Source organism: Orbicella franksi, chromosome 8, assembly GCF_964199315.1.
Source record: "Orbicella franksi chromosome 8, jaOrbFran1.1, whole genome shotgun sequence".
NCBI lineage: Eukaryota > Metazoa > Cnidaria > Anthozoa > Scleractinia > Merulinidae > Orbicella > Orbicella franksi.
The window spans coordinates 20,580,660-20,604,861 of NC_138152.1; the positions used below are offsets into that span (position 1 = coordinate 20,580,660).

Consider the following 24,202-nt stretch of genomic DNA (forward strand, 5'->3'; position numbering starts at 1 on the left):
GGAAACTGCTGTTCGTAGGGATACGCGGGCTCAACTCGCTGATGTTTACATTCAAGCTCACTCAAGCAAATTATTTTAAAATTGCAACAAAATGTCGAGCAGATGGGACGAAAAAGAGTTCACGGCAGTCATTTTTCCCGGTTAAATCAACCGTCAGTAAAGAAGAAGAAAGAAATTACCGATGAAAACGTGAAAAAAATAGCTGCAAGCAGTGTCCGAGTAGAATTGAAAAACCTGTCGAGCGAGGAAAAAATCGACAAACTCGAGCGAGACTGTAAACGCCTACAGTGTGAAAGTGCCGGCCTGAAGAGGACAATACAAACTCTACGACGAAGTATAGGTAAGTGTCTGCTCAAGTAGTCATCAAGCCGTCTATAAATCTCCTAAAAAGTGTTTCTTAAAGCTTCTGAATTACCAGTAAAAGCCGCTTTCCCACAAATACATTAAAAATTCGTGGCGATGTCAATTAATGCGAGTTTCGATGTTGTCACTAAATTTTTTAAACTCAAACTTATTTAACGTAATAATATATTACCACTACAAGGGGTCAAGGAATACTTAAAACGAAAATAGTTTTAAAAAGTTTGTAAAATGAAGCAAACTAAATGGTATGGTCACATAGGACACGGCTGTGTCAAAATACCAAACTTGAAGCGGCGATTTTGGCGATCGAGTTGGACACCGAGTTCCGAAGCAGACAAAAATTTAATAACATACTCTGGACTGGATATCACCGCTTCGCGAAAAAAGGGCTCCTTCATAGCTGGGTACGCAGTAAACAAGATTTGAATCGCAGCTAAATGCTCTTTTAAAAAAGTCTGCTTGCTCGAACCATTGCAAAATGTTCAAAATTAGATAGATATTTAGGTTATTTTTAATTTTCTGTGGCCGGCCGGCTTTCGTGTATTACGCCAGTACTTCAGGTACTTTCGTAGGTTCATGTTAACAGCCTTTTAACCAAAAGCGACCGACAAATTTTAGTCTAGTCGTAAATTTTGTGAGAATGCAATTTTTCCCCAAAGGGTTTGTCTGCCTTTCGTTTTGTAAATTCGCAAGTCAACATCTCGACTCGATATAAGCGGACCGCCGAGGAAACAGTAACTTTCAGAAATCCACACAAGTACACTGTATACTTAAGTTTTTCTATCCTTAAATTTATTGTTTAAAAAACAAAACAAAATACAAGTAAAACTTGTAAGGCCCTATTTATCATAGTAAGGAACAGTTTTTAATTATGACATTTTCATATTTACAGTATTTTTGAGAAGAATTAACAATGACCTAAGGAAAGATGTCTTGAAGTTACAAAGTGAAGCAAAGAAGCGTGAAAGAACTTTGAAGTCTACTGAATTGAAAACGAAACAAGTCGGTAACAAACTACGAGGGACAAAATCTGCTTCCACAAAGCTGAAAAGACAATTAAAGGAAAATGATGAAAATGTAAAGAAACCTAGGTATTCCCTTGTGGACACATTTTCTCATGGCAAAAATGGAACAAATCGTAGAACAGTCATGTTTATGGCCTGCATGAGATATTTACAGCATGCATGTTTGCTTTCTAGCCAAAAGACACCCATTGCATTACATCTAATTTTCAGTATTTTATTCAACTGTAGCCCCCCAACAAATGTTGTTGTCTCGCCATCCACACTGGCAGACTGGAATATCCTATTAGGGGAGGCCGATAAACTGATATTACGCAAAAGATTTGCAAGTAGCCAATATGATTTCCATGTATGGAGTGATGACTCCAACAAAGGTGGCGAAGAGCGGCACATTGTAGGTGTCCACACCTGGTGCCCAGAGATCAATGAATCCAGGGCATATGTCCTTGGTAACAGTTTGACAGCGAGTGGGTCAGGAAAACACCAGTCTGATGTAGAATATCATGTTGTTCATGATGAATATGGCATAACTAATGTTTCAGGTTTGGTTGGGGATAATGCCTCAACCCAGAAGGGGAAGGCTAATGGTTTAATAGCAAATAATTCAAGGGTTTTTGAAAAGGACATGTTCTTTGTTGGATGTTACCCCCACGTCCTGAACATTATGTTAAGAAGGATGTGCCAAGCTGGGTTTGGGGCCAAGGGTGACATGAATAACAACCATGTATTGCAACTACTTTATAAGGTATCTTGGCTTCATCATGAACGCCCAAGTCAGTACAAATCAATGTATGTATCACTAGGAATCTTAAGTAAAGAGCCACCCCTTCCCCAGTCCTTTATTGACACGAGGTGGACATACTATTATGAGACACTTCAATGGCACTTGAAGTATGGTAAAGCCTGTCTACAACTTGGAGAGAGTGTCCTGGAAAGAATGCCAAAGTCAGACAGCCACTACACAGTGTGGCAGAATGTTATCAAGTTGAGCTCCTGTCCAATGATTCAAGTGGAAATTAAGTTTTTGTATGAGTTTCTTGACAAGTTTCTTATTCCATCTCTCAATGCATCACAAGCAACAGATCAAGAACTTGGCTTCTCCAGTGGATACCTGGCACGATTATGGCCAGCAACTGTCCTTAAACATCATGAAACATTAAGTAAAATGTTGATGTCTCCATCAGCATATTTTCCTTTAACTGAGCAGCAGATGAAGATGTCACTGAAGGATCCTGCAGCCATCAACCACTTTCGTCAGGAAGTGCAGAGGCCAATGTTGCAAGAAGCACTTAAAGTTGTTAAAGACCATGGATCAGAGTGGTTGTCCTTCCCCAAGTTATTTGGAATTGGAGCTGATCCAAGATACCAAAGTTCTTTCTGGTATTCTGTTTTGAAGGCTCTTGAAATTCCTGTCATGCTGTCAACTGAAAGAGAAAAAGAAAGCAGGTCAGTGCAAAATTTCTATGTCCACGGACAAAATCTTCACACATTGGTTTGTAAGGACAGAACTGGTTTAGTTAAATGGGCAGAAATCTGGAACTTGAAGGAACCAAAACTACTGAATGATATCAAAAGAGTTGCAACATCACCACAGAGTAGTCTCATCAGTAAAGAAGCTAACCCCCACCTTTTCGAGTTCTATGCCAAACACATTTTCAGTATTCCTGTGAACAATGTAATTGCTGAAAGGCAGTTCAACCTTTCACAACTTTATCTTCAAAACAACATGTCAGAGCTGTCAAAACAAGCCTCGATAACATTTGTTGAGAACATACTTCACAGTGGAAAAAACAACAACCACACCACTGAAGCAGCAAGAGAAGTACATGAAGAGAGAATGAAGGCATATGCAAACATGCTGACCTCAGACCTTTTGCAAGAGGCAAGAAAGAAGTTAAATATGATCCGAAAATGTGAAAACCATGGGCCACTGACTGCAAAAGATGTATATCCCAAAGCTTGGGAAGCAAGGAAACTAAATAGCAACACCTCAAGCATGATCCAGTCCCTCAAAGCTGAAGGCCGCAAACTTGAACTGCAGTGGAAAGCTTCCACCAAAGGCACATCACAATTGGAAAACCAGAGGTCATTCCGGCCAACTGTCATTACAGAATTCAGAACAGCTGGAAAGGTTCCATCTCTTATGCAACTTGCAGCTACTGAGGTATGGGGTTATGGACAGGAACTTTCAACACATGACTTACCAAGAGAATGCCAGTTCTTCGTACAAAACCTGCCAAACATTGTACAGTCTTTGAACATTGATCTTCCATCCACATTGGACATGCATACCACCCAGTTTCCTATACAAGAAGAATGAAAGTCAAATATGGGGTGGCTCTTTCTAAAAAGGTACTTTCACAAAAAGATTATTTTCAATTGTAACAATTTCATACTAAACAAATGCACTTCAACTATGTTCTATCTGAGATTCAGATAAAGTAATTAGTTTGTGGGGAGTCTTACCCATTTGTAAAATACAAATTGTTGCAGTGTAAATAATAGTGATCATAAATATCAAAATACTTCTGAGTGATTATAATGTAATGCATGATTACTGTAGAGTTGTACAGTCAGCAGTTTACAGTGAATGTGAATATAAAAATACTTCTGAGTGATTATAATGCATGATTGCTGTAAAGTTGTACAGTCGGCAGTTTACAATGGATTTGAACATACATAATTGTTTTTCATTATCATTCATATGGGGCAGTTGTTTAAAACTAGCATGATAAGTAAGCCGCATAATTTTCACAGTAAAAATGTAAGTATTGGTAATTTTTAACGTAAAGTTTGCTTAAAATTACACAAGAGTGTAGCTTGTATAAGATAAAATAACATAAAGCAGTGTACTAATGTACATGAGGTACCATGTTGCATGAGAGAAAAAACAAGGTAGAAAGGAATCGAAAGTAGCCTAATATAGTGGAATGTAAAGCAGAGCAGTGTTTATTAAAACCTGATGTAACTGATAAAACGCACAACAGACTGAATAATTTTATTCCCTCCCAAAATATGAAAATGTTATCAACAGCGGGATGTCTAAACCAGACCACCTTTATTCAGAACATTAAAAATGAAAGTGCCTATTATGCTGGAAAAAATCATTACTGGAATACCAAACAGTTGTTGTGGCTTACTAATCAATACTAACAGGGGGTAACTATTTGCATTTACCTGAAAGAATGGAGCGTGAACTCACCTCTCGTAGCCTCGAATTTAACATCTCCCAAGCTGTCTCCGTGCGCTTAGTGCATTCAATATTTATTTCACTACAATATCTTGGACGCGCGGGGAAAAAGTTGAAATAACTTCAAGAGCAATCAGTCTAGGCCTCCAGACCTTCATTATCCAGGAAACTAGAAGGCAAATCTCCAATTTCACCGTTTCGGTTTTTCGACATCACCGCCTCTGCCCGCTGAGGACGGCAAAAAAGTAAAAAAATACGTATTTCTGCCACTTACGCGACGAAAGAGAAAAAATTAAAACGGTAGAACTTTCAGCCGTGTCCCATTCTTCCTTCTTAGCACGTCTATGGGCCAAAAACTTCGCGTCGGAAGACGATATTCAGCCAAAAAGTTTACAATAATTTGACTGAAGCAAGTGTTTCCGAGAAACGGTTCAACTGCGCATGTCATAAATTTTTTCCTGCTGATGTACTGCAAACCATTCCGTGAGGCCTAAAATTGCACCACTTATATAACCTTCGGCTCTCTGACGTTTCTGTACCAACTAGAATCTTAATTTAAAATTTTTCGTCTTACCTCAGCACCAGAACAATAGTTGACAACTTACGTAGTCCTAAGCGAAGTCATAAGCTCAACGGAATCGGCGGAGCCGGTAGACTACGAGTAGTCCCTCTTTTGCTTAGTCCGTCGTTCGTGACGCGAAAGAAAACCGCGAGAAAAAAAATGGCCGCGTGAAATCCTGGGGGCGAGGAGCGCTCCTCGCCCCCAGGATTTCGCGCGGCCATTTGTTTCTCGCGGTTTTCTTTCGCGTGACACACGACGGACTAAGCGAAAGAGGGACTACTCGTAGTCTACGGAGCCGGAGGAATCAGAACTTTTCCATTTCTTCCGACTCCCGTCGCTTACTAACCTAAATTTACCGTCGGGGAGGTAGAGCAGCTGACTGTTAGAGCAGCCATGTTGGAAAACCTGAGTTGGGATGTACCGCTGGCCAGTCATTCGTTTCCTTCACAAAACTCACAAAACTCACAACATTTACGGTAGTACCTCGGTAGTATTAATAATAATAATGAAAATAATCCATTTCAATTTTCGTCGTTTCTTTAGCTGCTTCTCCTTTTTTATCAGTTTTATTAAGAGGATTTTCTTTCGAGGCAGACATAGAAAATCTAGCCAAAACGAAAGCGACAACTTGCAAGTCACTATTGGTAACGATTCTTCTCCTATCGACCAGGTATGGAAATATTGATCCTTTTAATTTTACTAAAGCTGTTGAAAGGGATTAAGGGTGCAAACGTTTAAATACTGAATTTTAGGTCTCCATCAGACGTATCACTAGATCTTATACCTGAAATATATTGTATCGTATGTAATAATTTGATTATTATTTATAACTTTGCATTTTAATGCTTGCAGATGGTAAGAATCGTATTTCATCTTTTAGGTGATCACTGTTATGACCGGACTTGACATAATTTGATGGCTACCTAAATAATGAAGTATTCTCTTACTTTTAATGTTAGGGTGGTCACCAGCGAGGCAATTATTAGCTCGTGTTTCTAGTTACTGTGGACGTGTATCTCCACTAATTACATCTAATACTCCCCAAGTACAGTATCTATACTGTGTACTGTGGGGCTGATTTCTGGTCCTAGAATTTTTTTGCTTTTGTTTTTCGCCACTATTCGACCATCCCCGACACTTGAAATCACTATATTGACATCAGCAAAGCCTCATAGTAGTTCCAAATAAATGAAAGCCTCCACTTAATTTCTCCACAACAGCAAATTTGGCCATGAAGGTGTGTCCCAACTGCCAAAATAACTTCTTGACTACAGCTAGTTAATCAACAACTGACAAAGGGTGTATACAAAACCCCAATTTTTTGTTGTAAAAGGTCACGCAAATTGATCTGTACCTTGGGTCATTGGTCTTTGTTTCTGTTTAGTTTCCTGTCCCCAATTGCAACATGTCCATTTTTTGAGAGGTTTGACTTTATCAAACTGGTCTGCATCTTATTAGCCTCCTACACAGTTCTCTTTTGGCTCCCCATGCAATCTTCCCTGCCTATGAATGTCTGCTGAAACACAGGGCTATTTACGTAGCCCAATCACAGTGCCTTTCCTGATCAAGGCAGCAAATTTTGGACCCGGAGAAATTTTGCAAGAGACTTCAATGGATACCAATGATACCAGAGTCTTTCATTGAGTGTGTGGACATTAACACTGCCAATTTAAATCCTTGTCAGCAAGAAGCTATGGTCAGAGCATTTTGTGAAGAGAAAGAAGGATGTGCTCATATGCGACATTAGTTTAGTTAGTTCCTCTCAAATGCTGGAAGCCAAGGTTGCAGGAATTAAGTCTGCTTGGCACTTGAGAAATGATCACGTTACACCAAAATACAAGCGCCCATACTATCATGGCCTTTCAACAAGTGTGTGAGACATTTACAATATACAGTGAAAACTCAGGTATAAGAACCTGGATTTTTCCAACCTTTTAAGCTTCCCTATTTATACCCCATTTATATAAGAACCTGTCATACATTTATACCAGAACCTGTTAAGGATAACTTGAAAAAAAATCCAGGTTTATCTACACAAGTTTTTACTGTATTGTTTAAGTCCTTCTCAAGAAACTATCAGTGGTATATTATGCAATGCAAAAGATGAAATGTTCGTCAATGTACAAACATGGACTGGTCAGAAAAATTGCATATTTACTTACTGTGAAAGCGTTGCTGCTGAATTCAACATGACATGCCACAGTACATGTTGTAGTTTATACCACTCCAAGGGAGCTTGACTGTTCAGTTCATGATTGGCTTTTTATTATACAATGACCCAGCATTGACTAGCTCTAAAGTAATTTCCATGTGATCTTCAGCTGATCTTTATGGGCAAAGGGAAAAGACTGTATACGTACTGTTTGTTTCAGCAGACGTTCGTGGGGGAGGAAGATGGCATGATGAGCCTAAAGAGCATGTGCGTAGGAGGCTAGCATCAGTCAAACAGGATGTTTTTTTGTAGGGATTTTGCAAACTTCCTTTGCACCATGTATCTGTTCATTGTTTGACAATTATTGCTTTGAGCAAGTGGGAACCTGCCCAAGGAATCTGTTTTTATTATTAATTGGTCTCAAGTTATTTGGCAGTTGGTTATATTACTGGCAGTAAATTGAGAATTTTCTGTAAAGAGGTCTAGTTCTTTGTGCTCACAGTATAATTTGCCACACCCAACGGACACACAGTCTGTAATAACACCACAGGCTCAGTTGAGAAAAGGGAAATAGTAAATGTGTCTTGTGGTCATCTGGCATAAAAAAGGTGGGACATTAATCCTCACACACATGGATTATCAAGAACATTAAACACATTCAATGGACAGCAAATTTTAATAACATGGGACATTTTCGAAGTAAAGAAACATGTTCTACCCCTTAATTTGTGAAGTGAATAGTGCAAGATGAGCAAACCAATTACTAAAGTCTAATTTACTACTGAAACAAAACTAACTGCTATCTGATGTGTAGATCTGGTTATGTCTTATTAACAATGAAATATGTCTGCCACCCAGTCTCTTATCTCACTCCACCACTGGCAAGACCTCATTTTTGCGACATCCAGAGGCAGTTCATATTTGCTAAGGGACCCTCCTATCCAGAAACGTGCAAATACATTTTCACACTATCACATCAACCCCTCAAACATTTTGGCCAACTTGAGCGAGCTGAAGCTGTGCTGAAGGTACAAAGTAAGCAAGAAATTTAAAATTTTTCTTGATGCATACTGTCTATCCAAAAAGAAAAAAACAATGTTGAAGGAAAAGTTAAAAGTTGCCAACAAAAGAAAATTGAGTTTGACTTTAATTTACAAAGTCCACAAACTTCTAGTTCTAAACACAAATCATGTATAAATAAATAGTGGCTTCATCTTCTGATCTATAACTTACTACCCATCTGCAGCAGGCACCAGGAGGTGAAGAATGGGAAGAATGGGGTCCAGTGGAGGAATTTAGTGTGAAGGTTGAACCATCGTCCAATTCACAGCAGACACCAGTTGATGAGGATCTTTTCCATGATATGACACCTGTCTTTCAAAAACCAAAGAAAGTAAGTGAGAACTTTACATACATGCTTATTGCTATACATGGAGGGTTTGATGAGTAATAAATATATAACTGTAAGTTTCCTTGTGCTAAATTGGACAAATCCACTGATAGTAAAGTGGGAGGGTGGAAGAGTGAGAGGATGGGAAGAGCATTGGCAGTCCAATGCAAACTCTCCCACTTTCTTTACCTTTCACATCCAGTTCCCACCCCTTCAAATAATAATAATAATAATAATAATAATAATAATAATAATGAAAAAGAAATTTTTAAACAGGATTAATCCATCAGTGCTTGAAAGTACTGTTATCATAGGAGTCCTGTAAGATTTTAAAAATCAAAAAGGTAAAAATACAAAGATTTTTAAAATTTTAAAAAGGCAATGGTTCAGATCTCATGGTGCTTTTTCCTATTGCAAAATGTTGTCCAATGTCACAAAGTTCTTTCTCTTGGTTTCAGCCACCTTGAAATCCATTTCCTGCCTTCTCTTCTTCAAACTCCTTTAGAGTTCACCACCCCCCCCCCCCCACCCACTACCCCAGCTTACCTTACCTGCCCTTTCCACTGTTAAGGGTGTTTTGCATAGTAAATGATGGAATATATGAAACATTTACTACAGTGGAACCCTGCCTTATGGCCACCCCGTTAATATGCCCTCCTTGTTATTACGGCCTTTTTAATCTGGCCCAAACAAAAGTTCAGTCACTCATTTTCTTATTTATGTGGCTCAAAATAGTAATATTCTGACACACCGCTGGGGCCAAGCCAAGCCGAACCACACAGCCTGACCTTTATTAACATATTAAGAACATAATAGTCTTACAATAAGTTACGGTATTGCTTGACCACCAGAAAGATATACTACGAAACTCTTCTATGAACCCAACTTATTTATTTAACACTACGTAATGTAATCTTAGCTACAAAGGGGTGATTTCTGAACAATACAATCTACTACCAAACTAAGTTAAGTCTACTGCTAAACTTTAGTCACTACTGACACGAACTCACAATAAATCTCGGTGTCTCCAAAGAAATCTCCTTATGGTCCACTTGACCTTGAACAAAGTTCCTCAATAGCTTTTACAATAACAATAGCACTCTATACCTTTTCCACTCGGTCTCTACCAAGAACAACAACGGGACTCTATAGCTTCTCCACTCGGTCTCTGCCGAGAACTACTAACGGGCTCTGTATTACCTACCTGACTCTTTATATACATTTAACTAATATTCTAGAACATTCTTGGAGCTTCTATTTATGTAGCATTACATTATAATTACATCATGTGGTAGAATGTTCTAAAATGTTCCATAGTGTGACAGTAGAAAGTTCTGGCACAAACATTGCATGACTTGACATTCTAGAAGTTTCCAGAGACTTAAATATTCATGTCTGCTCTTCATAACAAATGGCACAAAAAAGTGGGTAGAGAATAATTTCACCCCTTAACACATTCTACAAGTACTTCACGGGTGGGTGGGTGGGTGGGGCAGGTCAGGCAATGGCGGATGGCAAAACAAAAACTGAAACCTTATGCAAACCATGTGACCTGAAACCCCCTGCACACCTGTGCCCAGACTCCCAGCCATGTGTGAGAAAAACGTTTTCTGCTTCTTTCGTTCCTCAGCCAACAGAAAACCACACTTTCCGTGAGATGCCTGGGCTCTAGCATGCCCTTCAGTGTGAGGCATCATGCGATCACCTGAGGGATTGCAGGATAATGCGCGAGATTTAAGTTTGCAAAACTCAAAACAAACATGGCAGTTTGAGGCCTACTTTGTAAAACTTTGTTTCCGCCAAGTTTAGTTGGCTGTTTGCGGTATTTTTACCTTTGGAAACATGCATCCTTTAAGCAATTTCAAAGGGAAAACATCCTTTTAAACCACTGTGCTGGAACGTAAATGAATATTGTGATGTTGATGTTGCGATCGATTGCACCAGCTATCAATCTAAAAAACAACAGGAAAAAAATACTCTCCAGTTTTTCTTCATTCTTTGTACTTGGCCAATCTCACCTTTGGGTATTTATGGTACTGTTCTTCTAATGCTTATGCAGCTAATGACAACAGCAAAAAAGAATTCAAAACACTATTCGCGTGATTCTCATCCATTTGCATGGAATTGCCGGCTTTACTGATCAGCAGACTGCCTTCCCGTGTGTGTAAAGTGCGATCTTGCAAGGTCGAGATTTAAAATTGCGGGTAGGAACAGGCGCAGAAAATTCCTAATCCAGGAAGGTAATATCACAAAAAACTGATCTGGTGACCGTACTTTTTTAATGCAAAAAAATTATTCAACAGCAAAAGTGGAATGCATGTGCAAAATTATATATATATTAAAAAAAAAACTGTGGGGTGGAATTTCTCCAACTTGGAAATTTCCTTTTTGCTAATTTCAGAAAAATCTACTCCTGACCACAGAATTTTTTTATAATTTTGCTTGTTTCTTCCTCTGTGTGTAATAAAAAGATTCTTGTCAAAAACATATGGGGTCACTGGCTTAGTTTTTAAATAGATGCAATTGATGGTAAAAAGTGGGTCAGGTTTGTTGCTATGCAACAGGACAGTGCAACTTTAATTTATGACTTAAACACAATCAAAGGAAGAGTGGAGAGTTACCTCAAGAAAAATAGCACAACCATTCAAATCGCACCTAGTTCTTTAAGTCTAAAAAAAACCCCAGAAAACTGCTTTGAGCCACCTCAGAAAAACCCCTTTAACATGGCCACCCTGTTCATATGGCCACATTTTTGTGGCCCATTGGTTACCGGATTAACCAGGTTCCACTGTATTTATTATATAGGCATTGATATGTGTTTTGCTGGAAAATACATGTACAAAGCTTGTAAATTTCATACAAAACTACCTCCGGGACGGCCAAAGTAGCATATTTTCTGTATCCTCACTAGCTTCTTTCAGTGGCATAAACTGAACAACTTGCAGCAGTTGCAGTCTGTTATCGAACAGACAAAAATTTTTACTTTGAACAGTGGGTTGAAAATGCCATCTCCTTGGGTAGTTGCTGGGGGATTTTGATCCCATATTTTGCCAGTGAGATTAATTTTGTTTTTTCTGTTGGCTATTTTGTGTAATTTTGACAATTTATATATTCTATGTTCCATATGTTATCATATTTGTGGTCAGAAATTGGTCATAGGTGATGAAAAATGTGGTGAGAACAAAAAAAGTGCCACTGATGTTCTTACCACATTTTGACGCCTTCTGTTGTCTGTTAGAGCACATGGCATTGTTTACAAAAGATACCAAAAAGAATATTTAATGACGTCATCTCCTCTGTAGGTCTGTCCTGCAATTGATCATGTCTAAAACCAATCAAAATGAGAGATTATCTTTTTATTGTTTAAATAAGTTATAGTGAATATTACATTTTAGTATGTATATTAATAATTTAAGATACATGTAGTTTGTGACGTCAAAGGCAAAATCAACTTTCACCTACAGTACCTTGCTGTGGCTTGGTTTGTAAACTTATTCAAAGGAATTAGAGCAATATCATTAAGGCAGTCCGAACACCCTTGTTCAATTAAGTGTCTGTGTTAGTTATTGTAACCTGAAATGCGAGTCACTTGTTCCCTGGGGGTTAGGATCAGGGTTGAAGAGTACTGACATTGCAGGTCATAATCATTCACAATATAATGAATCAAATTGCACGATGTGGAATGACCAAACTAATTCGTGAATTTGATTGTGTACTTGCATTGTTCAAACTTCAAATCATAAATAGAGGATATTTCACGACAGTGCGAAAATATATATTTTATTTTCAAGTGGTAAAATGACGGCAGCAACTGAGTAAAATGTTGCATGAGAAACTAAAATTCATTTCTTCAAGCCACCATGTAATTTTCTTTTTATTATATAGACAGAATGACTGTTTGCACGCAAACAACCATGAAAAGGCCGGAAGTGAAGTCATCAATATCTTCACTAGTGAGGATATGGAAAATATGCATTTGGGCCCTGGATGTAGTTACCTACAAACTTTACGAATGGTGTATTTTCCAGTGAAACACTCATGTCTATATAAATAATAAATAGGTACATCTACTTCAGTCCGTACAACGTAGATGGTACTAAATAACTGAGAAAATCTGTTTTGCTGAAAAAAACTGTTTACAGATTGTTGTGAAGAAGAAAAAGGTCCATTCTGATGACAATTATCATCCACGAACAGAGAATCCATCAAGTCGTTTGAATTTTGATATCAGTTATACCCCTACAGAGGTGAGCCATATCATCATACAGTAAGATACAAGTTATTTACCCCAGTAGAGATAAGCTTTAAGGTTATTTATTTTTGTGTGATAAAAACAATATTTTGCGAGTGAGGGCAGCAACTGAGTAAAATATTGGCGTGCTTACTGAATGTAAAGGGTATCATCATAGGATGATTTCATGAATGCATCTGTCCTCCAATATATCAAAGGTAAGAACCAATCAAAATGTGAGAATTATTAATCTGACATTCTTCCAATTGATTTAAAACCTGTCATGTGGTTACTTTATTATCTCTGCAACCTGTCTTGCTCTTCCTTGCATCACGAGAAAAAGTGGGTCAGGAACTGTTAGCCTGGGTAAAGGTTTAAACATCAGTCTGGAAGTATTGGATAGTGTTATTTTTCTTCGAGCATGTGAGAGCGGTTGCAAAGCAGGCACAAAAATATGATTTTGATCTTTCCCCAGCCCCAGCCCCGTGCATTTAAGCATGTGTATCCCACGCGCTTGGTTAATATTTTGCTAAGTTTGCGATCGCGACAAATTCAAGACAAAATGGAGGGTCCGTGGACAAACTGCAATTGAATGCACTGTGCTGCTTTAGAAAATGGAACTTGTCTTTAGCAAAACAATGATGTCACTCTGATCTTAACTTGGCCTATGGCAACTGCTAAGTTTGTTTGCAAATTATAATAAGTCAAATTATTCCTGCATTTTGATTGGTTCGTACTTATGATCTATTGGAGGACAGATGCATATATAGCTCCATTGACATTCTTTGGTTTCTATATTATATAAAACAAGTAGATTCCTATCAGGCAGAACCCTGTCTAGATCTGTTACTGAACATGCGCATGGCAACAACGATCTATTAACTAAATCTTCCATCTTAGATCCGAAATCTTGAATTCGTATAAATTTATTTGTGTCAATGGAGCTGCACTTTTTTTTCTTAGGTTTTATTTTCCAGTTTTTATTTTGAGGGAGGCTCCGGAAAATCATCCTTGATTGGTGTGGTTCCCTCCTTAAAAAATAATTATCACAGTTACGTTTAAATGCTTAATGAAAACTTTTGGTGTGGATACACATAGGTGATTGGAAATACTGGTTAAAAACCTAGAATAGCTTTTAATACTGTCTTTTATTTTTGTTATTAGCCTGAGCTAGGAACGTGGAATGATGAATCCTCCACAGCGTGGGACGAGGAATCTGTTTCAGAAAAAGACATTGAATGGGAAGCGGAGAAACTAATGAAGGAGAGAAAGCAGGCTGAGAGAGAACGACGTGCCATTGAACACCAAAGAAGGAAAGAGGAAAGGGAAGCACATAAACACGTCGAGAAGAAAACACATGGACATCTTGGAGTACGACTATCATCATCATAACAGATGTTAAATTATTAATTTGTGTCTGATAGCGTAAAGAAGTATAACTGGTTTTGGTGTTGTTCTAAGCGGTGCCTTTAGTGGGGATTTCAGAAAGGTTATCAAATGTCTGTTCAGTCTCATATACCAGCAACGCGGGAACAGGATAATTTGATAAAATAGAATAACTGTTGTTGAATCAAACAGCTAAGAAAACACTTCTGGCCAATCACAGCAGTCGAGAATAATGTAAAGAACCACTCCTTGTGTTTAGCGACTGTAGGACAATTTTTTGTATGATGCTTCTAAACAATGCGATGAATATTACAGAATTTACAGCTAAAGGCAACAAAAATCGCAGCAATGGTGAATAATGCCTATTGCATTTATGAGAATATTCTTTGAGGAAAAACATGGGCAAACATTCGTTATCGATCTGGGCCTCTGCCATGAAGCTAGACTCCTGATGGTATGTTTTGCTCTCGAAATTTGACAAGGGACATGACACGAGACGTGGGCGTGGCACTGTCTACTCGCCCCAACTCCTTCTCGTTCATACCGCACCTTCGCATTTGCGGATAAACACTTGTCAGAAGAAAACAAAACAATTTTTTTATTCTGTACAATCAACAATGCACAGTGTTTGAAAAGTTGTTACTGCACATCCGCTCTTGTCTCACTATTTTCATCAGTCACTGCTGATTCTTACTTGCGCAGAAACAACTGATATCAGTCAACGTTAGTGAAGCAATGCTGCATGGCAACTAGGTCAGAATTCTCTCCCAGTCATTAGCTAATGTCCATGTCCCAACCCACGATCAAAACATAATATCACTTTGTCTTTGACTGCACTCTTCCCCCACCCCCCCTCCCCCGCAAAGGATTCAACCAGCCATCTCAGAAAAAAATATATTAGGCATTATTAGAAGCTAATGGACAATTTTCGTATTCTCGGTATTGGACTGGAACTAGCTTGCAATTGAGGCTCGTGCGTGGGAACATCACTGACAAGAGGTTGACAGTTATTTATAATATTTGCCTTTGAAAAGACTCCCTAAAACTCATTGATCGTTCTCCATATAACCACCCTTTAAGCAACGGAAACTGAATATTCGGAAGGGCATTATATCTGTGTTCTAAGGAAGAGTTTGTCATTTCAGTAGAGCAGAGCCGCTTGACTATGGTGTAGCATGTTACAAGTCACATATAAGTCTGCATGGTTAAAGCACCCTGTAATTTGCCATATAAATGTTTTTTAGTTCGGTTCGCTTTTAATTCAGTCTGGCTCGCCAGAGAAGGGTGTCACTTTCCATCAAACATCAATTTAACGGAGCGTTGTCTCTCTTGAGCTCGATGTTTAGGTTTATCCCTCTCTTCATTGATTTTGTTCGTTATTCGACGTTCCGGCACCACAAAATTCAAATTTTCCCGACTCCGTTGGTTGAATGACATTTTGACGATCGACTAACTTTTCTAGCGCTTCCCGAAATTGTAAATCTTTCGATCTTTTGATCTTAAACGTCTCTTAATTTCTCTCTCATGTTGCTTTCATCAATTTATGCCCGACAAAAATCAGCGGGCGGTTATCTGATCGGCTAAGACTAACAAAGTAATCCTCACGCGTTCAACCGTGCCTTCGGGGAAGGAGCGCGGGCTCCTTTGCCGAAAAGCGGTAGGTAATCGAACCTGTATACAAGCCGGTAGTAAAGCAGCAAAGCTCTGAGATACGAATAAAAAAATACTTGACAAGGACATGAGTTTGCAGCGGATATTTTAAGATCCTACTTTCCGAAAAATGTTTCACGAAAACTAAACTCGCACCTCCCTCAGTTGGTGTACTGTCACATGACAGATGACGGCAAAGGATGGACACTGATCACTCGGTTTCCAGACAGTGATGGTAAAAATTGGGTGAAGGACACAGGTTTCAGGTGGTATGACCAGCAAGTTGCCATGGGAATAACAACAGACCCGTCGAAAAACGGTGAAATGATCTCAACTGCATTTTGGTTGGTCAGCGGCACAAAGGTTAAGATCATGCGCAGTGATAAGCCCAGTCTTACCTTTCTTACGGACCACAGGTAATTGTTTCGCTGGACAAATACGGAGGTTTCACTGAAATTGCATCAAATGTTTTCCCTCCACACCACGCCGGAGGAATTGGTAAACGCAACAATCATCAGTCATTTTGAATTTGAGAAAATTCGGTCAGGGAAATCACATGATTATCATCACGTCATCGCTCCGTTTTCAAAATGTTTCCCGTCCAAATGAGAACGAAAAGCCAGCGTTTCCAAATTCCAGTGGTTTGAAGCGCGTTTTCGTGACGGATTAGTGTGGACGGTGGCCATAACCGTAGAAATAAAGCTGCGTTTTCAAATTTCTCTGGCGTAGTTGGACGCTGCTTTAGAACAGGTAGGGGGCGCGGTGGCCGATTAGGTAGCGCGCAGCACGATTGAGATTCAAACCTTGACTGAAGTCTTTGTTTTGTGTTGTGAGACAAGACACTGTACTCTCCATTGCCTCTCTCCATCCATTTGTGTAAATGAGTGAGGGTGAGGTTATTGCTGGAGTAACCCTGCAATGAGCAAGCATCACATTAAAGGGGCGAGCAGTAAGACTCCTTGTCCTTTAATGTTGCAAGATCCAGGATAAGCTCGGGAGTGGGACACTTTGACTCGAGGTAGATTTAACTTATCAGCCGGGTTATGGCGAAACACCTTATTTGGCGACAAATTAGTATGTGTAATCAAATGGTGACGAGTGAAATTAGGAAACAAGTTCACTCGTGTTTTGTCAAAATTCTTATAATTTAAAAGGCAATGGGAAATTATTAGAACTTTGCCAAAATCTAAGGGAAATTATTTTTTAATTTCACAGGTACACTATTTGTTTACCTTTTAATGTCGCAGGTGACAAATTACGCTTACAATAGTTGGTTTTTGACTTGTTTATTTTAGCGATAAACTTCTGCCTTAAACGTTGCCATGGGAATTTTGTAATTTCACATCATCATCGGTCCTCACTGCATCATGGGAGGCACAAGGCCTTCACAAAACAACAACAACAACAACAACGACAAAAAATTAAGGCCTTCACAGTCTCTCTTCAGCGTGCACGATCTTGTGCCACCTTCCGGGTCTCGCCCCAGATAATGTGTATGGATTTAGGTTCTTTCGCTGCTGACAACCTCCAGGATGTTTTAGCCCCCCACCCCCCTGTTGTCGTTTCCTCTCTAGTGTCTTAAACAAACCTTCTATAGCAACGTCGCTAGAGCCTTTTCGTTATACATGGCTAATCCATGACTAATCCATGTCCATTTCCTCCGGGTTAAGCTCACCATGATGTCTTTGTTGCGCACTTTAAAGTTCGTTATTTTCTGTGGCCATATTACACCCAGTATAATGCGGAAGCATTTATGGTAAAAACCCTCAGCTTTATAACTATTTTCTGAGTTGTTTCCACCTTTCAGAGCCGTAAAGGAGCACCGTCTTTACATTTGAGTTGTAAAGCTTTGATTTGGTATTAAGAGAGATCTTTTTTGAACTCCATATTTGCTTCAATGATGTAAATGCTTGTCTAGCTTTGCCAATCCGTGCTTTCACATCCACATCTGCACCTCCCCGCACATCAATCACATTGCCATAGTTGAAGAACTGGCCAATTTTCTCTATCTCCTGTCCATCTATTTTGACTTGGCAGTTTCACCTGCAACTAGTCTTCATCTATTTTGGTCGTTCTGCTGTTGATCGTTAACCCGACCATGCGTGCGTTGCTTTCTAATTTTTTTCTTGCTTAGATGTGCTCCAGAGCTACATAGTAGGCAGAGGTCGTCACCATAATCCAGGTCCTCTAAAAACATATCAGCTTCCATCTTTTCCTAGTACATTGGAGACTTGTTGTGTCCTCTATCCTCCAGCCTAGGGGAATCAGAAATAGTAAAGGTGACAGCATGCATCCTTGTTTAATCCCTATTTCCACGGAACACCAGGGTGTTAGATTTCCGTCATGGAGAACGCTGCAAGTGAGGTCACCGTATAAAGCTTGTATCATTCTGATGAGCTTCCGTAAGATGCCATAACGCCTTTTAAAAGAGTTTCCATAGGGTAACACGGTCAACACTATCGAAAGCCTTCTCGAAGTCAATAAAATTCAGGGTTGCTTGCCATTCCATACATTGTTCTATTATGTTCTTTAGGGTGAAAATCTGTTCTGTACATGAACGTCCCGTACGGAAGCCTGCTTGCTCCTTTCTTAGACGATTGTCTACTGCTTGCTGAATTCTTGTCAGATTGATTCTGGTGAGCACTTTAGACATCAACAGATAAGAGACGTGATCCAGTTCAGTTGGTACATTCGGTGGTGTCGCCTTCTTTGGAATTTTCACGATAAGTCATCTGCACCAGTCATCCGGAATCTGTTCTTCTTGCCATATGCGCTCATACAAGACAAAGAACACACCGGAAGCTGTTTGTGTATCTGCCTTTAATAGCTCTACCAGTATATGTCATCATAGCCAGAGGCTTTGCCGTTCTTCAGTTGTTCAATTGCTTGTCTTACTAGTTTCAACTCGGGATTTACCAGGTGACACATCTCGTAATGTTATATAGCGTTCTGCTATCAGTTACCTTTGCTACCTCCACTGCTTCTTTTTATTTACACTATTATCGATGTACTTTCTCTTGTCTTGACGGGCGCTTTTCTTTAAAGCAGCTTTATTCATAGCTCGATATTGTTGGTGGCGACCCTCGGCTAGAGAGGCACCTTCACCTAAGTACTTCACGCCAAGTGGTGCATAAGGCCTCAACACCCTGTCGCCGGCTATGTCGGCCGCCACATGGACACCTCACTCCAGCTCCTATATTCAATTCTTACTCTCTCCTCTCTGCTGTTTTCCTCCGTGTTGTTCTAGGTCTATACCCCGCTCTCTGGCGCCCTTCTGGTGCCCACGTCATTGCCGTCCTACAGTCATTTTCACATCCTTTCCTCATAATCTCTCCGATGAACTTCCGTCTGCTCCTTCTGACATCCTCCCTGAGGTTTTCCATCTCGGCCATCTCTAGTATTTCTTTGTTGGTGATTCTGTCCTGCCAGCGTTCTTAAGTGTTCATCTAAGGCATCTGTTTTGGAAGACATCGATCTTATTTTAGACACTTTTGTTCGTCTTCCATGTCTCGCAACTTCATATCAAGATTGGTTTAACCAGAGTCTTATATAGCCTGATTTTGGTTCGTCGGCTGATGCTGTTAGTGCCCCAGATCTTCCTCAATCTCACAAACGCTCCTCGGGCTTTGACTACTCTCTTGTGGATGTCTTGTGTACCTTTACCTTCCTTGAAAACTGTGACTCCCAAATACACAAATTTGTCAACGTCGTCTCTGTCTTGCGCATTCACTTGCACTGCATCATTTATTCGAGAATTTATTTGTAACAGCTTGTATTTCTCTACATTGACCATCAATCCCACCTTTCCTACTTCCTGGGTCAGCTTATCGGTCTTTGTCTGACGATATTAGGGCAATGACATCTGTAAAATCGAGATTTTAAAGCTTTATAGTGATCTTCCAACCTACTCTCGCTCGTTAAAAATATTTATGTTACAAAGTTAGTTGTAAACATCCCGCGCAATGAAAAATATGCTACCAAAATACAACTGTTAAGAAAAATGGACTCGGATGAGAGCGAACACAGTGAAAGCGAATTTTACTATCCAGATAAAGAAACTTTGATCCAAATGACGCTTGTAAATCGTGACGAATTTGAAGAAGACAGGCAAGATTTCATCAACTCAATTCGCCCTGATAACACTAAGAAAAAGACAACTTACGATCTTACCATCTGGCGAAGATACTGTTCCACAGTTAGAGAGACGAGAGCTTTGGAAAATATTCCTCCCGAAGGGCTAAACATACTTCTGTGCAGGTTTTTTATGGACGTCCGTTAAAAAAGATGACGGGGTCCACAAGCCATGTTCGCTTGCATCTCTCCAGAGAAGTATCCAACGCTACCTGAACGACAACAACTCCAGCACAAATGTTATGAAAGACCAAGAGTTCGCCAATTCGAGGGAGGTCCTCTCACTTCGCAAACGAGACTTGGTAGTTATCAACGCAAAAGGAAATCGTCCAAAGGCTGCCTGCAAGCTAACAGAAGATGAAGAAGACTTGTTGTTTTAAACTAGTCAGTTTGGGGAAGACAACCCCGAAAGTTTCCAGCGCACGGTGTGGTGGGTGCTGTCTCTGAATTTCGGGTTTAGAGCGCGAGACGAGTGTCGACGACTTCAGTGGGGTGATGTAGCAGTAGAAGATGATCCAGTTAGTGAAAAGCCGGTCCTTGTGCGGAAAGCGGAACGAGGATCAAAAACAAGACAAGGAAACGGCCACTGCCGGCAGGGCTTTTAGTTCAAACGCCCACGCCACCAATACCGAGCGCTGTCCAGTTCGTCTTTATCTTAAGTTTGCTAGCCATCGTCCTGTAGAAATGAAGAAACCCGACGTCCCTTTTTTTCCTGGAAATAAACCATAGCAGAGCGCCTGATAATCCGGTCTGGTACAATCGAGCACCTCTCGGAAAAAACAAGATCGCACAATTTTTGACGAAGGCGGCTAAAAATGCAGGGCTGCCAGGAAATGTAACCAACCATTCTGTGAGGAAAACGTGCATTTCAAGGCTGATGGATGATGAAGTTCTTGTTAATTATGTAGCGCAACTGAGTGGGCATAAGAATCTAAAAAGCGTAGATTCTTATAAGACGGTTTCAGACGAACACCAGCACAAGATGTCTTTGGTTCTGAGCAGCGGCAAGACGGAATCTCCCATCTTCTCAAATGCTGCATCAGTTAAACCAGTAGTCAAAGCCTGGGAGCTAGAGCCATGCAGACAGCAAAACAAGCAAGCTTCTTTTGGGCGAAGAGCAAGGCTTCTCTGGCTTTTTCAGTGGTTCCAATATAAGAAGCATCGAGGCATGCACGTTTAATTTTTAATTCAACGATGTACCTTGTAACAGTGGAGAAAACATCCATCAGTCAAAGCCGCGAAAACGCCACGTTAATATTTCATATGACTGATTCAGATCAAGGCGAAGATTCCTCATGACAGTTAGATTTGTCAAATCCATCGCCGGTAAAACAAGTTTTAAGTCGATAGGAACGGTAAACTTTGCCGTGTTCGCGTCGTTTATCCATATTCATTGAATATTCGATCGATATTTTTAGCCATTCGGAGTTTTTTAACAGTTGCAGCGTCGTACACTCACTTTTGACATTTGACAGGTGATTTTCATTTCAATGACTTCGCATGGCTTTTTTTCTCTTCACGTCTATGTGTGTACGCGTCAAAATAAAAGCCAACCGCTGAAAATCATGCTCACATTATTTTCTTCGGTCTTTGGTGCTTTGTAAGCACGCGGGAAGTTAGGGACTGTGCAATAATTATCTGGAGTGGCGGGGAGGGCCGGGAATTGGGTGAAATATGCCCCAAACCTAAGTCATACCCCCCTCTCATTAAGCAAAAATTAATTTCAATCCCCTCTTAGATGATGATAATGTTAAGGCTACCCCCCCCCCCCACCCACCATTGAAAAAGTTTCCTCACATTGATTCCCTCATACCTAGTATGCCATAAGAGTCATTTGAAGAATCATCAGAATCACTGGACTCTGAGCTTGTGTCGTCTTCGCATGAATTGGGAGATTCCTCATCTTCTACAGCATCTCTGGCACTAAGGGTCCCACGTGCGTGGGTGAGAACTCGATCAATCAACTCTGCCTTGCTTCCACTTATCTTAAAACCTTATTGCTTTAGATACATTTTCAGATGCTTGTTGTTAAGCGCTTTTACATTTTTTTTTTCAATTGTCCAAGAAATAAGCGGAAGAGTGTTCCTTTCTCTTACTCTTTTTTTGGCTTTGGCATCGAGGAACTGAAGGTGCTGTATATAACTTTTACATGCAGTCTCGTCCACGTTGTACTGGGAACATACCCCTTGCAAAGACCTTTCTTTAGAAGAGCTCAATTTAATAATACTTTGTTTTATTTACCATACTTTAAATTTGTATTGCTATTAAAATTTCAACAGTTGGGTTTTTCATTCTGCTAAATTATGATGCCGTGTGTTATAACATCGGCATTTTTCTTTTTCATTGAGTAACATTATAGTTCTACTTTAGCAACTTTTAGTTAAAGTTTCCTGTTTTATTAAATCCTAGTGCAAATAAAGTAGCACTGTTTTAACATATATAGCAAAGGCATTCCTTTCCTACTGCATGACAGATAGGAAAACAACAGTTCATAGATCAGAACACCTTAGAATTGATAAATTTGTCAGTTTTACTCCAAAGTTAGTATTTATATTTGAACTCTAATAACCCTTCCACTACTTTTCCAGTTTGCAAAAAGGAATGAAAAAGTAATGCCCCCCTCCTGTATGTATTAAATGTTACATCCAACCCCCCTCTCTCTTTTTGTCATTTTCTCCTATGCCCCCTCTCTAATTTTCCAACTCCCCCCCCTTCCAGGTAATTATTGTACAGTCCCTTACGTCATGTCTTTATTACTATCTCTTTTCCCAATTTAAAAAGAAGACATCTAGCCACCCCCCGTTTGGAGAAGCAAAACAGGAAAAAAATTAAAAAAAAGGATTGTGACTGTTATGGCAAAAATAAAGGCAAACACTCCGGACAGGCACCTCATTGTAATTTCTAGTTTGTCGCATTGCCGAGAAAATAAAAGTGACTCGTGTGATATTCCACGGTATAACACTGGAAAGCTTTGTGCCAAGTGAGTGTAACTGTTTTCGTCCAGCGACAAACAGTCTAAACAAAATGTAGACAAAAGACAAAACTGGCAAAAATCTCAGGGAATTGATTGAAAGCTAATTGATGTTTTGTAGAGTATTACGTGAAGAAAAAGGTGAGCATGTTCGTACGTGGACATTCGTTTGCACCGCTGGTTTCTATCAAATCCTGGCTCAATTGCTGGAAGCCTGCGGGAAGTCTTCTTGGAACTCGAGAAATAATTGCAAAACGCCAAAATACTAGGCAAAATACCCCTTTCCTGGAGTGTGTGGGACATTTACGGTATTCTGTATAGAACCATTGGAGAAACTGTAGTTAATGTCCGCCGTGAAAAGATGAAGTGTTCGTGAATCTACGAACGCGGACTGGATTACAAAACTGCTTATTTGTATAGTTAATCGCATGGGGCCGAGTAAAATTAAGGATTAATACCAGCGTGTTTTTAATTTCAGCAACTTCTGAAAACACAAGTGATATTAATTCTTATTTTTACGAGACCCATCCCCGGGAGGTACTCCCTTATATGGGCCATACAGGTATGTGCGGCCCCAAAGGGTATGGTTTTTCAGCCGTTTTGGTCATAAATACAGTATAGATTTTAGCTTAATTTGGTCATAAATAGGGTATGCTTTTTGCACTCTAGCCTTCATATCATTATCTAAAAGAAAAACAACAAAAGTCCTTCACAAATTATGTTTATGGTAACTTAACATTGATCTGAACTAGGGAATCAATCATAACGCAGGTCTGAAACCGGGTTTGATTTAAGGGTCAGGTCATAAATAGGGTTTCGATTTTTTGGTTAGGTAATAAATAGGGTATGGAATATCGCAGATTTTGGTCATAAATAGGGTAAGGGTTTTGGGAAGCGGGCCGCACACCTCCACTCAATTTTTCTGGAAGTACTCCCCCCCTCCGGGGACCCATCGTGATCACTTGTTAATGAAATATAGGGAAAAACTACTGAATTTCCGAATGCGCTCCTGAGTAATCAGTCATACACCGAATGCAAATATGACAGACCACTCGGTTGCCGCCCGGGACGAGCTGCATGAAAGCGAGGCTAGTCAGGCTTTGATGTTTTGTTTTGACTGTGCTTCCCCAGAAAAGTCTTGCTTCGTCGTCGAT

General features: G+C 39.8%; 2 protein-coding genes across 3 annotated transcripts; both read left to right on the forward strand.

Annotated features, from left to right (window-relative positions):
* The first annotated feature begins 95 nt into the window (after positions 1-95).
* On the forward strand, positions 96-3,705 carry LOC145494228 (uncharacterized). The gene is made up of 2 exons (XM_081473682.1): positions 96-340; positions 1,256-3,705. The coding sequence occupies exons 1-2, from the start codon at positions 103-105 to the stop codon at positions 3,703-3,705; spliced, it is 2,688 nt and encodes an 895-aa protein (XP_081329808.1). The 5' UTR covers positions 96-102.
* A 1,445-nt stretch (positions 3,706-5,150) lies between these two features.
* Positions 5,151-18,274, forward strand: LOC145496284 (uncharacterized). 2 transcript variants are annotated; one of them, XM_081475982.1, is made up of 5 exons: positions 5,151-5,613; positions 5,732-5,807; positions 8,536-8,682; positions 12,822-12,926; positions 14,075-18,274. In XM_081475982.1, the coding sequence occupies exons 1-5, from the start codon at positions 5,531-5,533 to the stop codon at positions 14,300-14,302; spliced, it is 639 nt and encodes a 212-aa protein (XP_081332108.1). In that variant the 5' UTR covers positions 5,151-5,530; the 3' UTR covers positions 14,303-18,274. The 2 variants fall into 2 exon arrangements, with proteins under 2 accessions (XP_081332108.1, XP_081332107.1); XM_081475981.1 differs by having other exon boundaries at positions 5,151-5,807; positions 14,075-18,273.
* Positions 18,275-24,202: the final 5,928 nt, after the last annotated feature.